At 45.5% G+C, this 17558-nt stretch overlaps 1 protein-coding gene across 5 annotated transcripts in view; it reads right to left on the bottom strand.

Moving 5' to 3' along the window:
- lrp1aa (low density lipoprotein receptor-related protein 1Aa) overlaps window positions 1-17558 on the bottom strand; it is a 192062-nt gene that overhangs the window by 52003 nt on the left and 122501 nt on the right. For all 5 annotated transcript variants that reach the window (XM_079857280.1, XM_079857281.1, XM_079857282.1 and 2 more), the window contains exons 44-50: window positions 8551-8743; window positions 6716-6841; window positions 6077-6205; window positions 4979-5098; window positions 3615-3728; window positions 3188-3337; window positions 1462-1584 (exon numbers count right to left, since the gene is read on the bottom strand). In XM_079857280.1, the coding sequence (XP_079713406.1) occupies window positions 1462-1584; window positions 3188-3337; window positions 3615-3728; window positions 4979-5098; window positions 6077-6205; window positions 6716-6841; window positions 8551-8743 (955 nt within the window). The remainder of the gene's footprint in view (window positions 1-1461; window positions 1585-3187; window positions 3338-3614; window positions 3729-4978; window positions 5099-6076; window positions 6206-6715; window positions 6842-8550; window positions 8744-17558) is intronic.

Raw genomic sequence — 17558 nt, 5'->3', positions numbered from 1 at the left:
AGGGAAGAAAAGACGAGTGCAACTTCTGTTTCATGCGACTTTAACTTTAAGAAATTATATTAATCTGACAAAACCTCATTTGGAAAAATAAAAAAAATCGAGTATTACTTTTATTATGAATTCTGCGTCTTTATTCTTTTGTTTTGTAATGTGGACTTGTATTAGGTTGACTCTTAGTTTGTATTCATTTCAGTTCCTGCTTCCTTTCATCACTCCCAATTAATTGTTTACACATGTCTTGTTAGTTAAGTTCTGTTTCCCTGGTTTATGTCTTTTGTGTATTTTGATTATTATTATTATTACACTTCGGGCCCTATCTTGCACCCAGCGCAATTGACTTTGTACAGCGACGCATGTATCATTCCTATTTTGCACCCGACGCACAGCGGACTTTTCCCTCCACAGACGCATGTCGGTAAATTAGGGAATGAACTTGCGCTCCCGGGGGCGGTTCAGCGAGAAGAGGAGGCGTGTTCCGGCGCAAACGTTCCCTGGTGCTATTTTGCAGTTTCAGAAAACAATTCCGCCACTGACCAGGAGAAACCTCGTCTAAAGTCGTTGCGCATGTTATTCAAATGCTATTTTAAGGGCGCATGCTTGGCCATAATCAATGTAGCGTGTGCACAACGCACATACACTTTGCTTCTCTCATCTACACAGACGCATTTTTGATGGTATTCCACATCAACCACATAAAAAAATATTCCACACGAGGGAAATCATTGTTGTGTCCATGAAGATGTGAAAAAATAGGCATAAATCTAGCTTACACATTTACCCAAATTATTATAAATTATTGGGTGTGTTTCTCCATCCCCAATGTCACTTCTCTGTGTTTTACGGCCCTGACGAGAACGTCGGTCTCCTCGGCTGTGAACCGCTCCTGGCAAATCCGCCGTTATAATAGCAATCCGCCATGGAACAAGCGCGCCTGCTCTTAAAGGGAATGTGAGATGACGCTCTGATTGGTTTATTTCACGTTACGCCCAAACCACACCTATGAGTAATGAAGCTACTTCAGACCAACACATTTTAGATTTGCGCCGAGATCCGCCCACAAAGTTACTTGCGTTTTGCGTTTGATACTTGCGTTTCAGATCGTTAAAATAGGGCCCATCATCTGCATTTGGATCCCTCGTCTCTGAGCCAACGATACAACTTTCTGTGACTGATCAGTCACACTATTCATTACACTTTGTTCAAAATCTTGCTTTTTCCATGAAACTTATCCACAGTCAAGTGTTGATCAATAAAGAATGCGTAAAGCTAGAATAAAATGTTGTTTTTTTAAAGAGAGAGGCTCTGTTCTTTCTTTTGAAATTTTGTATGTTCAGATATTCACACAACAAAATGTTCTGGGGGCCATGAAAGTTTTGTGAACATGATCAAAAATGCTGGCAACTTTTTTTTTTGAAATGCTGGCGGGGAACGAGTACATGACCAGTGTTTGTTGAAACTCACCGCAGTGCAGCTCATCAGCTCCACTGTCACAGTCGTTCTCCTTATCACAGGTCCAGCTCATGGGGATGCAGCGACCGTTGGGACACGCGAACGAGTTTGATGGACACTTTCTCTTTTTTTTATCTGATGAATAAAAAGAAAAAAAGAGGTTTTGACGTAGTTTTGAACAAAATCTGCCAAAACAAACTTCCTTGGATTCATAAACAAGAATGCAGAGAGTTGGGTATACAATCTTCTTTTCCCGGAGCTTTTTGGATAAGGAATAGTTTATTCCATGAAAAACATATAAAGCGGAGGCACTCAGGATTAAGAGATCTAAAAAGCCTCAACGCGTAAATAATTTAAAAACAGCGTGATGCCTGATGAAGGCTTGTTAGCGCAACGTGTCAGTGAGCTTCTTTCTAACTGTTTTATACATTATTTAAGCCACGAGTAAATAAAGGCTTTTTAGATCTTTTAATCTTGACTGCCTCGGCTTCATAAGTTTCTCACAAAACAACTTCTTTTGGAGTTCGTTTCAGGAGTCAAAGTAAACTTTAGGGAAAAGTTTGCTCGGCTGGTAAAAACCTTTAAACCAGCATTGATCCACTGCATATGTGCAGACTTATGTCTCTGCCAGCGGGTGCCCACCCTACATATCATCGTGACAAAAAACAGACAGCACAAGCTTTTGTCTCAGGTTAAGTTGCAGCTCTAAATATGACAGCAGAATCTCAATCGATTTTTTTTTTATTTTAAAATGAATTAAAATTAAAATGAATGGAGAATATCTCATGTTTCTCCATGGGAGCTCGTCCATCTGTAAGAGTGGCTCTGAGGTGTAAATCTTCTCTGGTTCTCTGGTCAGACGTGAGTGAAAACATGAACACACAGGAGAGCCGCTTTATAGTAGAAACTGAAGTTGTAATTTTAATTTAAAGCGACACTGACCCTGTTTTTTATGTTTAATAAAGGGCTGTGAAACGATTAATCGCATCCAAAAACAAAGTTTGTGGTCACATAATATACATAATAATGTGTGTGTACTGTGCATAATTATTTTGTATATATAAATCCACACACATGCATGTATATATTTAAGAAGAATTTGTTATTTATATATATAAATATTTATATTTTTATATAATACAAATTATATATATATATATATATATATATATATATATATATATATACACACACACACATATATATATATATATATATATATATATATATATATATACAGTATCTATAAGCAAATTTTTCTTAAATATATACATGCATGTGTGTGGATTTATATACACAAAATAATTATGCACAGTACACACACATATATTATGTGAACACAAACCTTTATTTTGGATGTGATTAATCGCGATTAATCGTTTCACAGCCCTAGTTTAATACCATAAAGCTGCTGCTTTAAAGCAATCTATTGCATAAAGTGCTATAAATAAAGATGCCGTGACTGGAGTCTGAATCTCAGAGCTGTTGCAAACATGTCCACATCACTGTGATCAGATGCTTTCTGATCTTCTGTTTCTTTTCTGTTTCTTTTGTTATTGAGAGGAAAGCACACAGCACACACTGTATGTGCTCAGATCTTCTAAAATCCCAAAGTCTGCAATCAAACTTCAGAGGTTTGAAAAAAAACTCAAACATTTCTTGTCAAGATTTTACTTTCATTGCTTAAAATGGCCAAAATGAAGAGGAAAGCCCCTTTAAAAGGTTGCACAGTGTTTACCTGGGCAGTTCCTCTCATCTGAATAGTCTCCGCAGTCATTAGCTCCGTCACAGACCCATGATGGAGCGTAACACAGAGTCGTGAACTCACACCGCTGATAAGTGCCGCCTTTCACACCCAGACGGAAATAACTGGAACAATCGGAAGCCGCTGGAAAACAAGACACAACACAATGGCTTAAGAACAGTGTGTGCAGCTTTCAAGGAAGGACTTGCTAATGTTTATTTTGGTTATGAATAAACTTTTATAAAAGTGTAACTGTAGATTTTCAAACTTCAGAGATTTGAATAAAAACTCAAACATTTCTTGTCAAGATTGTGCTTTTTTTAATTGATTGTCTGTTGTAATCAACAGCATGTCACAGATACAGTTAGATGATAATCTGCAAGTCTGAAACACTGAATGTAAATGTCCTAGTGTAACTCACAGCAGTTCATCTCATCGCTGGCGTCCTCACAGTCCAACACCTGATTACAGCGACTGGAGTTCGACACACACGACCCGTCTCTGCACTGAAACTGATCCGCCGTGCACAGGGTCGCTACAGCACAGCACACACACACACACACAGAACAATCTACTCGTAAAAGTGCAAAACTCACCAAAACGTGCAAAAAAGTACAATTAAACGTATTTTAGGACCTTTTAAATGACAGCACTTTCATGACAATTTGGAACATTTCCCAAATAATTACTGAAATACAATGATTGATTGATTGATTGATTGATTGATAGTGGTTTTGACAAAAATGACAAATATTGCATGTTACTAATAATTTCTCTGGTCAGATGCAAAACATTTAATCTGAGTCCCAGATTATTCTAGAACTATCCAGACATTACAGGCCAGTGAAAATGAATCTGACCAAATGTTCAAAAAAAGAATCATTATAAATTCTTATTTCTAATTATTCCTAATGATTTCCTTTGATTTGGGGGCAAAATATGACATTTCCTCCATTAAATTCATTTTATTTTTACAGCAGGTTTAACAATGACATCAGTTGAACCAAAATGCTTTAGAATTCAAACATCAGAGCTGTAATAAGGGGAAAGTAAAACTGTGCAACCTCAGAAAGTTCAGAAGTAATAGGATAAAAATGAGCTTTTACGCTGGATTTGAAGATACACATCCAGTCAAATGTTAGGAATAATTAAGTTTTTTTTTTTTTTTAATAAGTCATTCTAATATGCTGATTTGGTGCTCAAGGATGCTTAATTATTAATTATAAATGTTGGAAAAAGTTTTTTTTGCTTCATGTTTTTGTCTTTTTTCAGGATTCTTTGAGAAATAGAAAGTTCAAAAGAACAGCATTTATTTGAAACATTTGTAACATCGTCATTACTGTCACTTTTGATCAATTTAATCCATACATGTTGAAGTATTTATTTATTTTCTTTTTCCTTAATCTCCCTTACCTGAAACTTTTGAATGCTTTTCACACAAATATTAAGCAGCAAAAACATTGATAATAATCAGAAATGTTTCTTGAGCATCAAATCATCATATTAGAGTGATTTCTGAAGGATCATGTGACACTGAAGACTGGAGTAATGATGCTGAAAATTCAGCTTTGATAAATTACACTTTACTATATATTCACATAGAAAACAGCTGATTTACACTGGAATAATATCTCACAATATTACTGATTTTACTGTATTTTTGAACAAATAAATGCAGCCTTGGGGGGCAGAAGAAACTTCTTTAAATCTTAATTATTCCAAACATCACAACTGCCAGTGTAGCAAAGGAAGGAGAAAATACTGTATATGAACTTGTGGTCTTACCATTACAGAAGAGTTCATCAGAGTTATCACCACAATCATCCCGGCCATTACACCAGTGACTGTGACTGACACAGCGTCCGTTCACACAGCGCTTGTAGCCCTTCTTACACACACGGTTAGCTGAAGACAAACACACACTGTTAGAGCGACACATCTGCTGTGAGGATTCATTACACACACACACACACACACACACTGGTTTACTATCTTTGTGAGGACTCTCCATAGTCACAAAAGTGTTTATAAAGACTTTTGTGTTTTCCCGCATCGATTACTGTAATGCCTTGTTAGCTGGCGTGTCAAAAGCTGCCAGAATCCTTACTAGAACTAATATACGAGACCATATTACTCCCGTTTTGGAGTCTCTGCACTGGCTTCCCATTAGGTTTAGGGTGAACTTCAACATTTTGATGCTAGCTTACAAGGCACTGCATGGTTTGGCACCTCAATACTTGACCGAGCTTTTAACTCCATATACTCCAAAACGTGATCTTCGTTCTTCGGAAACTGGTCTTTTAACTGTTCCCTCAACTCGTCTAAGATTAATGGGAGACAGGGCTTTTTCTTCATTAGCTCCAAAACTTTGGAATTCTCTTCCAAAAATCTCTCTTGAGATTAGGCAAGCTAAATCTTTTGGTATTTCACAGCTTAAAACTAATTTTTTTAGGTTAGCTTTTAATTGATTTGTCTTTTATGTTTATTTTACAGTGTATTATGTCTCTTTGTGTGCTGTATCTTTGTTGTTTTAATTGTTTCTGTACAGTGCTTTGAGATGTACATTTAAAGGCGTTATAGAAAATAAAGGTTATGATTATTATTATTTATACTGTACAAACCGTATATTCTCTCCCCTTACACTAACCCGACCCCTAAACCTACACACACACACACACACACACACACACACACACACACACACACACACACTAACCCGACCCCTAAACCTTCCCATCACAGAAAACATTCTGCATTTTTACATTTTCCAGATAAACTCATTCTGTATGATTTATAAGCTTGTTTCCTCATGGGGACCTCAGGTCTCCACAGTGTCACGGGTCCACATGAGTCATGAACACACACACACACACACACACTCACTGCAGTAGGACTGCTTCTCGTCTGACTTGTCTTTGCAGTGGGCCATGCCGTCACAGGTGAGTGTGTATTTGATGCAGTCTCCATTCCCACACTCGAAGTCATCCATACTGCTGCACGACGTGTTCTGAGCTGGACCACAAGACCACAACTGTCAACATTCCTTCAAACATTTAATACATGTAATTATCATCTGTTGAATATATATGTGCGGATCACTGGTTATATGGATATACATGCCTGAATTAAATCTGTTCATCAAGTGAAATGATTGTGTCTCTTCAGAAGACTCGTTTCACATGGATTGCTTGAACAATCTCTTTATGAACTTTTTGAAGCTTGAAAGCTTTGGTGAGATGGACGTTCAATAGAGAGACAGAAATCTCTCAGGTTTCATTGAAAATATCTTAATTTGTGTTGCGAAGATTAACAGAAGTCGTATGGGTTTGGAAAGACATGTCACTGATCTTCCTAATTTACTTGCTGTTGTCATTGTGTTTTTGAGCAGGGAAGTTCAGGCCCGTCTCTGTACGGGACTCTCTCACCTCTATATAATCAGGTAACTGTGAACGGTTTTAATGACAGTAATTACGTAAGCAGACGTCTGGTGTACGGAGTGTGTGCTTGTGCGCGGTCTCTCACCGATGCAGGTGTTGTCCTCCAGGAGTTTCCTCTCTCCACGACAGCTACAGTTCACCCGTCCATCGGATGAGAGCAGACACAGGTCCTGACAGCCACCGTTATTCACCCGACAGGGCGAGAACTCACCTGCACACACACACACGCACGCACACACCACACACACACACACACACACACACACGCACGCACGCACGCACACACACATGCACACACACACACACGCACACACACACACACACACACACACACACACACACACACACACACGCACGCACACACACACACACACACACACACACACACACACACACACACACACACACACACACACACACACACACACACACACACAGGAATTTACCATCTTCAGAAGCTCTTGACATTGAGAGGTCACAAGGACATTATTATGCACCCCTTCATGAAACACACACACAGACACAAATACCCATTTAAAATTCACTACCCATTTACACACAGATTTACAGAAAACTGTTCGCTATTCACAGCACACACACGTACACACTCAGTTCTCACAGTGGTGTGCAGATGGGGTTTCTGACCGCACTTAAAGGGACAGTTCACCCGAAAATCTAAATTCTGTCATCATTTCCTCACCCTCAAGTTGTTCCGAACCTGGATGAGTTTATTTCTTCTGTTGAACACAAAAAGAAGATATTTTGAAGAATGTCGGAAACCAGACAGTTGATGGAAAAAAATACTGTGGAAGTCAATGGGGTCCAACAACTGTCTGGTTAACAACATCCTTTAAAATATCATCTTTTGTGTTCAGCAGAACAAAGAAAAGCATACAGTTTTGGAACAACTTGAGGGTGAGTAAATGATGATGATTTTTTACGTATTAGTATTAGTAAAAATAGTATTTTTAAGCTGGTGGTGGGAGAAAAACCCTGACATTCAATAAAATCACAGACTACACCCTGTAAATGCCAAAAATACCTTACGCTCTCATGAGAAACAATTACTGTCCGAATAGGGCTTATGTTGTAATTTACAAGTCCCACTATATGAAGGCTATGCCATCTAATTGGCTGAAAGGCGCACAATGTGTAATTAAGGAATTAACTGAAATCATGTGTCTTATAATTTAGTTTTTCATGGCCATTTTATACCAACTCTGTGACTCTCAGTTAAAAAGCCTGTTCTCGCTACTGTACCTTTAAGACATCTGTATGCAAATGACCTCTGTTATGATTGGCTAACCCTCACATACTGATGTAGTTCACTGTTATTCAATAGGGCAGGTCTGCTTAATTCTTTAAATCTGTAAATATGTATGATTACACGATGATGAGCTCATAGTTATGATTTGGAAAGAGTCGACTGCAGTTTCATTTCATCGGATGTTCAGAAGACAGGACATCAGAATTATCCAGGATATGATGATTTTAAAGTAAACATGACAGAGTTTTCAGCCTGTTTTGATTTTACTTCATATTTCCAAGAAATACAGGGTATTTAATGGAAGAAATATTTTGTTTTCAAATCTATAATTATTTGCTATTTCTCATTTTCGGTCCGGTTCACATTCTGGTGGGTGGACAGTAAATAGGGGTCTTCAGAGATGTTGTTTTTGGGGGTTTGAGTGCTTGAGAATTGCTTCTATCACACTTCGAGAAGCATGATGATAGATATTGATTGTGTGTGATGGTGTCATTCCCCAGCGTTATAGAGTTCTTCTCGGCTCTGTGACAATCACTGATTACTTTTGGCACATAATTACGTGGTTGAGATGACAGGACACTGTAAGGCAATCGCTCTCTCACACACTCGCTTTAAAGCACTCTTGACCACGCTGCCATTACTCGTTCACTCACAGCTATTTGTGTCGTTGGCCACAGCGACGATCCCCATTGGCTGTTGTGGGATATCAGCTCTTAGCACCTTCATCTCTCCACCGACGTACTTGTCGGCTCTGAGGACGGCCCTGCGCACCCAGTCGGTCCAGAAGATGTGGTCACCGTACACGGCCAGGCCGAAGGGATGCACTGGCTCGTTCTTCAGAACCACCTACAGGAGTCACGACACATGCAGAGCACAAGTCTTGACATGTTAAACGGTTTCCATTTTGAACAATTTATTACCCCAGAAATAATTGCGATAAATTATAATATTTTAATTATCATTATTAATTACTATTTTAACATTTTAATACTAAATGGACTGATTCTTCTAAACTTTCTGACTGGAATTATGAAGTAGTCAGAGATAACAACCATTTAGGGCCTCAAAAGAGTAACACTTTACAATAAAGTCCCATTAGTTAACATTAGTTAGTGCTAGGGGTGTAACGGTACTCGTATTCGTATTGAACCGTTCGGTACGAGGCTTTCGGTTCGGTGTTCGGTACGCATTTTCAAACCGAACGGTTCGTTGGACCATTTTTCCTGCCGACCAAAATTTCGTTATTTCAAATGTAGACGGGTCGCGAGTGGCAAGCGCGCTCATAAAGTAAGAGACGCTGGCGCGACCACAACATTGTCCGACATCAAATGGCAAACGTAATGCAAGCGGAACGAAACTGAGCTACTCCTTATTGTGTGGTTGAAGGACCGTTTATCAGTTTGGACCAAAGCAGCGCGAGCCGATCTTGATCAAGCGACACTGTTACTACAGCGCTAAGAGATCCAGTAAAGAAAGCATTTGAATTCGCTACTTAAGTAATAACATCGCTGCGAGATCTAGTGAGAAACATTCACATTTCTCCGTTATTAACGGATCAAACAGCGCGTGAAAGCCAGGAAGAAACATTGTGCCATGAATGAACTATCCAGTGTCCACAGATCAGCAAGTATCAGTAGTAACACTGCAACCATGGAAGTTTGGCAGGAATAGTAGGCTATAATGCCTTCAAGTAACATTACGTTGGTTTTGTTTTGACATTATGAATAAAATTGCTGCCCTCAGATGTAAATTTGAACTAAAAATAGAACTTTGTTTATAACTACTACAATATTAGGCTACATTTCATTTTATTCCAGGAGCTGTTTTGTTTTATATGCTCCTAAGAAGAGTCTATTATAGCTCCATCATTGCTCAAAGTAAAAAAAAAAAAAAAAAAAAAAAAAAAAAATCATACTTTTTTATGTTAGTTTTAATTTAAAAAAAAATTCTCTGGCATTTCTTTCTTTTTGCTGTATCGAAAACGTACCGAACCGTGACACAAGTGTATCGTATTGAACCGAACCGTGAATTTTGTGAACCGTTACACCCCTAGTTAATGCATTATTATAATATTAACTAGCAATGTGCAACACATTTCCTGCAGTTATTCTACTTTGTTACATTTATTCTTCTTTTTAATGTTAATTAATACAAATAAAATGTTCATTGTTAGTTCATGTCAGTTCAGGTTCATTAAATAATGTAAATAATAATTTTAATAATGTATTAGTAAATCTTGGAATTAACATTAACTAAGATTAATAATTGCAGAAGTATTTTTTTTTTATTGCTAATAACTAATATTAACAAATGACACCTTATTGTAAAGTGTTACCATTTTTTTCTCAATTAAATTTTTTCTGGATTTTAATTCATTTTAATAATCAAAAAGCATGTCTAATCAATTGAATTCATAAAACTGAAATAGACAATATTGAGGTTAGCAAAAATTTGATCATGATTTTTATTCTGTTTTTTCAATGAACTGTACCAAATCAGTCACAGCAGAAAACTATTAGATATTACCATACTTCCCCAGATCATTGATTACGTTAAGAATTTATATATATATGACAAGTTTTTTACCTCAGAGTAAAACCCTTCAGGATAAAGATAGAATAAAACAGGAGTGTGCTGTACTTAGGTGGAGATTTCTGACTCAAAACTCATGGTCTTTAAACTTATGTATTGTAATTGTAATCTACAGATGCAAAAAGATAAACAGCAATAAAATAAACCCCTAAAATTGTATTTTGGAGTTTTTCTTCCGACTAATCTAAATCAGCACGTTACGAGAAGCCAAATAGCCCCAGATCGGCCAGTGCATGAAAAGCCAGTGTATTACCTGTAGTGTCTTGCCTAAATTAAAGGGGTGATGAACTGAGAAATCTAATTTTCCTTGAGCTTTTGACATATAAGAGGTATGAAGATCGGTGAGCCATACAATAAGAATATCCTGTAACTGAATTTCAGAACTGAAAACTTCCTTGTTAGTCCAATAAAAGCTTTTACTGACACCAGGCACAGCGAACGACAGGCTTTTCAAAGTGGGGATCTATGAGGTCAAAGGGTATCAAACAAGAAGAAGATCAACGCCTACTTCAACTCAAGCCGCGTTTCCATTACCCTTCAAATTGCGCAAATTGAAATTGCGAATTGAAAATACGCCCAATGGAAACACGTCAATTTTGCAAAAACTCCCATTTATCGCAAAAAAGTTTTTACACCAGGTGTTTTTCAGGCAATTTGAAAAAGAAATATTTCACAAAACTGCAGTGGAAACAGTTCCCTTTCAGTCGCTCACGTTCGACGTAACGTCGACGTGACGACGTAATTGGGATCACTTCAGGGAGCCCTATCAACTTCGAGTGTCTACAGAACGAGCCAATGAACGTTGGCGTGCGTGAATCGCGTCACGCGCCCCGCCCCGCCGCGCGGGTATAAACAGGAAGCGGGCGCACGCACACATTGTCTTTCACTTCGGAGCCGAGCTTTTGCTTTCACTTCCGAACTCTACAGGAAAAGACTGCCTTTGAAAACGAGAAGAGGACTCTCCTTGTGTTGGTGTGACGGCGCGATCAGCGGTGGCCGCGAGCATTGCAGCTCACAACTGCTGTTTTCACAGCACTATTGTTCTGTGTTTGTGTGTGTGTGTGTCGGTTCGGTGGGCGTTTCCCCGTGTGTTCATTCACACCGCGGCTACCCCTGGGTGCCTCAGCACTGAGAGAGTTATTTTTCTATTTTTTTGTTTTCACTAAAAGAGCAACACAAGCGTGATCCTGCGTCTTTTTCAAGATGTCATTCCGCTTGTGCGTTTCTGGATGCCGTCGTTCCCTGGCGCCAGCAGATGGCCACAGTAGTTGCCTCTCGTGTTTGGGCATTCAACACGCTGAGGCAGCTTTTGTGGATAGTTCATGTTCCCATTGCGGGAATATGACTATCGCAGCGCTTAGATCGAGACTCGCTTACCTCAAGGGAGGTGCAGTCCCCTCGCCTATGCCCCGATCTAGTGTCTATTCTGCCCCGCAGAATATACCTACTTCGGTGCATGACCAGGGTGATCTGAGGATTACCGTGAGGGCTTCCCCGTCGAGTCATCCTCCGCGGGCCCCTCACGCCTCACAAGCGCTGTCGCCATTGGGGCTCCTTAGTGAACGTCTTGGTCCTTCTCCGGAACGGCCGACCGTTTCCTTTGGGGCTCCAGCTGACGATCAGATGTCGATCGCAGCATCGGAGGGGGAGCTGTCCTCTGGAAATGACGACTCGGCTGCGTTGCCCCCCTCGGGGTGTGTAGCGTTGTCCGAGCCAGATCCAGAATGGACTGCTATGCTTTCCCGGGCCGCCGAGAAGGTCGGGCTTGCGTGGAATCCTCCACCACGTCCCGAACCTTCTCGGTTGGACGATTGGTTTCTCGGGGCGGGCCGTGCTGGTTCTCAGTGCGCCGCCCCGGTACCTTTCTTTCCGGAAGTGCATGAGGAGCTTTCTAGGACGTGGAAGGCACCGTATAGTGCCCGAAGCCGTTCTAGTGGCTCCTCACCCCTCGCCACCCTCGACGGCGGGGCAGCTAAGGGGTATGTGGATATCCCCCCAGTGGAGCGGGCCGTCGCGATGCAGCTGTGTCCGGCGTCCGCTTCCTCTTGGCGGGGTAATCCACGCCTCCCGTCCAAGGCCTGTAAGTTTTCGTCCGGTCTAACGGCGAGGGCTTACAAGGCCTGTGGACAGGCTGCTTCCGCCCTCCATGCCATGGCGCTCTTGCAGGTCCACCAGGCCCAGGCGCTCATGGACATGAACGAGGGTGGTTCTGACCCAGAGCTCCTCCGGGAGCTCCGTGTGGCAACCGACCTCGCCCTCCGGGCGACGAAGGAAACCGCACGTTCAGTTGGTCAGGCGATGTCCACCATGGTGGTCCAGGAGCGCCACCTTTGGCTCAACCTGGCGGATATGAGGGACACCGATAAATATCGGTTCCTGGATGCCCCTCTTTCCCAGGTTGGGTTGTTCGGCGACGCGGTCGAGAGCTTTGCCCAACAGTTCTCGGCCGCACAGAAGCAGACGGAGGCCATCCGGCACATCCTGCCCCGGCGGACCGCTGCTGCTCCCACCCGTCCGTCGGCCGCAGACCCTCCGTCTACTCGTCGCCGAGGTCGGCCTTCTGCGGCGTCCTCCGCTCCCGCCAAGCCCCAGCAGCAGCAGCCATCATCCAGGCCTCAGCGTGGAGCAAGCCGCAGAAAGCCGACCCCGCCCGTCCAGGCCGCTGCCAAACCAGGAGGCAAGCGACGGTGCAAACCACCCTGAGACGGGCGGCCCAGAGGTGGATCAAGTTGCTCTTCAGGAGATGGCGAAGGCGCCACTCCTTCCCCCGGTGGAGGGCCGGGCGGAGAATCTTTTGTTTCCTTTTCTTTTTGTTCCGCCACTGACCCACGGGTCAGTGGTACCCACATTTTCAAAAAAAGAGCAATTTCTGAAACCTCTGGGCCCCAAGAGGGCGCGCTTGGCAGTCGACGACGCCGCCATGCCTTGTCACTCCCGAGCCCCTCTTTCATCGCCAGCGAGCAGCAGTGGCTGTGTTCCGGACGTGCTGTCGCCTCCACACACTCACTCTGCCCTTCGACGGAAGCAGGTATGTGCTGCACCACACACTCAGACCCCACTTCGGGCCGCTGTGCCGTCCGAGTCGGGTCCCTGCATTCCGCCGCGCTGCCCCACCCCGGGTACGTCTGTGGTGCCGTTAGTCCCGCTTGCTCGGTCTCTGGGAGCCTGGTTAACGCTTCCCAGCCCGTCTCGCTGGCTCATCCGTACCATCAGACTCGGCTATGCGATTCAGTTCGCCCGGCGCCCCCCCTGCTTTCAAGGGCATCCTGTTCACCCGTGTTCTGGCGGACAATGCCCCCGTGCTCAGGGCGGAGATCGCAGTCCTACTGGCGAAGGACGCGATCGAGCCGGTCCCTCCAGCCGATATGAAGACCGGCTTCTACAGCCCGTACTTCATTGTACCCAAGAAAGGTGGTGGGTTACGACCAATCTTGGACCTGCGCGTCCTGAACCGGTCCCTTCACAGGCTACCGTTCAAGATGCTTACGCAGAAACGCATTTTCAAATGCATCCGTCCCCAAGATTGGTTTGCAGCGATCGACCTGAAGGACGCGTACTTTCATGTCTCGATTCTCCCTCGACACAGACCGTTTCTCCGCTTTGCGTTCGAGGGACGGGCATATCAGTACAAGGTCTTACCCTTCGGGCTGGCCCTGTCGCCCCGCGTCTTCACGAAAGTCGCGGAGGCGGCCATTGCTCCCATGTGCGAGCGTGGTGTTCGCATCCTCAACTACCTCGACGACTGGCTGATTCTGGCCCAGTCGAGAGAGCAGTTGTGCGAACACAGGGACATGGTGCTCAGTCACCTCAGCCACCTAGGGCTTCGGGTCAACTGGGAAAAGAGCAAACTCACCCCCGGGCAGAGGATCTCTTTTCTTGGTATGGAGTTGGACTCGATCAACATGACAGCGCGCCTCACCGAGGCCCGTGTCCAGTCAGTGTTGAACTGCGTGAGCACGCTCAGACGCAGAACAGCGGCACCACTGAAACTGTTTCAGAGGCTCCTGGGGCATATGGCATCTGCAGCCGCGGTTACGCCGCTCGGATTGCTTCATATGAGGCCGCTCCAACACTGGCTCCACGATCGAGTCCCGAGATGGGCGTGGCAGAGCGGCTCGTGCCGGGTCCAAGTGACTCCGCACTGTCGCCAAACTCTCAGCTTGTGGTCGGACCCTTCGTTCCTGCGGGCAGGTGTTCCCCTGGAACAAGTGTCCAGGCACTCTGTGGTCTCCACGGATGCCTCTACCACCGGCTGGGGGGCCACGTACAACGGGCATGCAGCTTCAGGTCTGTGGACGGGGCCTCAACTGCATTGGCACATCAACTGCCTCGAGTTGTTAGCAGTACGTCTTGCACTGAGCCGTTTCAAAACGCTGCTACTAGGCAAGCACGTACTGGTCCGTACGGACAGTACTGCGACCGTTGCGTACATCAACCGCCAGGGTGGTCTACGCTCCCGCCGCATGTCACAACTCGCCCGCCATCTCCTCCTCTGGAGTCAGAAGCATCTGAGGTCGCTTCGTGCCGTTTACATTCCGGGCCTGCTCAACCGTGCAGCCGACGAGCTCTCACGGCAGCAGGTGCTACCGGGAGAATGGCGACTCCATCCCCAGGTGGTCCAGCTGATTTTCAGGCGCTTCGGGACCGCTCAGGTAGATCTGTTTGCCGCCCCGGACACGTCTCATTGCCAGTTGTTCTATTCTCTGACCGAGGGGACCCTCGGCACGGATGCTCTGGCACACAGCTGGCCCCGGGGCCTTCGCAAGTATGCGTTTCCCCCAGTGAGCCTTCTTGCACAGACCTTGTGCAAAGTCAGGGAGGACGAGGAGCAGGTCTTGTTAGTTGCGCCGTATTGGCCCAACCGGACCTGGTTCCCGGAACTAGTGCTCCTCGCGACAGCCCCTCCCTGGCCCATCCCTCTGAGAGAGGACCTGCTCTCTCAGAGACGGGGCACCTTATGGCACCCGCGTCCAGACCTCTGGAAACTCCATGTCTGGTCCCTGGACGGGACGCGGAGGTTCTAAGTGACCTACCCCCTGCGGTAGTTGACACCATCACTTCCGCTAGAGCCCCCTCTACGAGGCGCCTCTATGCATTGAAGTGGAACCTGTTCTTTGACTGGTGCTCCTCTCATGAGGAGAACCCCCGATCTTGCTCGATCAGAGCCGTGCTTTCCTTCCTGCAAGAAGGGCTGGAGCGAAGGCTGTCTCCCTCCACCCTTAAAGTGTATGTTGCCGCTATTGCCGCACATCACGATGCTGTTGATGGTAAGTCTTTGGGAAAGCATGACCTGATCGTCAGGTTCCTGAGGGGAGCGAGGAGACTGAATCCTCCTCGCCCACTCTCTATACCCTCTTGGGACTTGTCTCTGGTCCTTTCGGCACTTCAGAGACCACCCTTTGAGCCTCTGCAATCAGCTGAGTTAAAAATTCTGTCCTGTAAGACAGTACTCCTGGTTGCATTGGCCTCTATCAAGAGGGTAGGGGACCTGCATGCATTTTCGGTCGACGAATCGTGCCTAGAATTCGGCCCGGATAACTCTCACGTCATCCTGAGACCCCGGCCCGGATACGTGCCCAAGGTTCCTACCACTCCCTTCCGGGACCAGGTAGTGAACCTGCAAGCGCTGCCTTCGGAGGAGGCAGACCCAGCCCTGGCTTTTCTCTGTCCCGTTCGCGCTCTGCGTCTGTACGTGGACAGAACGCAAAGCCTCAGGACCTCAGATCAGCTCTTCGTCTGTTACGGAGGCCAGCAGAAAGGGAAGGCTGTCTCCAAGCAGAGGATGGCCCACTGGATAGTGGATGCCATCGCCTTGGCTTACGAAGCCCAAGGCGTGCCCTGCCCGCCTGGGTTGAAAGCCCACTCCACTAGGAGTGTCGCTTCTTCCTGGGCGCTGGCTCACGGCGCCTCGCTGACAGACATCTGTAGAGCTGCGGGCTGGGCGACACCTAACACGTTCGCTAGGTTTTATAGCTTACGTGTTGAGCCGGTTTCTTCCTGTGTGCTCGCTTCTACTAGCCGGTAACACCGAAGTTCCCGCTCTAGTGTCGGCTTGCTGCGCCACTCCCTTCCTAGGAACGGATACGTGCGCTTTTTACTCCAGTCGAGTTCCCCATTGGCGAACCCTGTGAGTTCCTCCGCACCCCTTCGGCAGTCGGACGTTGCGGAGCGTCCGACGCCAGGCCTAGTGCTCGTATGCTTGTGTAACTTGTGCTAGGCTGGGTTCCATATGTGGTGATCCCTGCGGCGATCCCATATGTGTATTCTTCCACGACCAGTTCCCTGCGGTGAGCCCGTGTCTTCCCTTGGCAGAGTCTGCTCTGCCGTCACTGTCCGGTGTGTCTCCCCCTTCGGGTGGAGCCACCCCAGTGACATTCCATATGTCGCACTGCCCCTTCGGCCAGTCCATATGTGTATTCTCCACATGTTACCTCCCTTCGGGCAGGATGTGGCTCCGCAGCGTTCTTTCCCCTGGAGAGGTACGCTTTCCCAGTGTTATCCAAGAGTTCCGCTGTGTGGGGTATAATGGAACAGCAGTTGAACTCCCTCTACGCAGATCTTCCGCCCCAGCAGTTGGGGGTCTGAGAGTCTTGCGTAGGTGCCTGGATGTGGCAGCAACCGTGGCGTTTTCCATGGGATCCCAATTACGTCGTCACGTCGACGTTACGTCGAACGTGAGCGACTGAAAGGGAACGTCTCGGTTACTGATGTAACCCTCGTTCCCTGAAGGAGGGAACGGGAGACGTAACGTCCCGTCGCCACCGTTGCTGACCATCGCTGCATGGCCGTCACAAATCTCGGCTCCTCAGCGAAAAACAATGTGTGCGTGCGCCCGCTTCCTGTTTATACCCGCGCGGCGGGGCGGGGCGCGTGACGCGATTCACGCACGCCAACGTTCATTGGCTCGTTCTGTAGACACTCGAAGTTGATAGGGCTCCCTGAAGTGATCCCAATTACGTCGTCACGTCGACGTTACGTCTCCCGTTCCCTCCTTCAGGGAACGAGGGTTACATCAGTAACCGAGACGTTTTTGCGCATGTACAGGTCAGCTGACGTAGATGACGCGGAG

This window comes from Squalius cephalus, assembly GCF_949319135.1.
Source record: "Squalius cephalus genome assembly, chromosome: 22".
Taxonomy (NCBI): domain Eukaryota; kingdom Metazoa; phylum Chordata; class Actinopteri; order Cypriniformes; family Leuciscidae; genus Squalius; species Squalius cephalus.
This window is presented reverse-complemented; position numbering and strand designations above follow the sequence as displayed.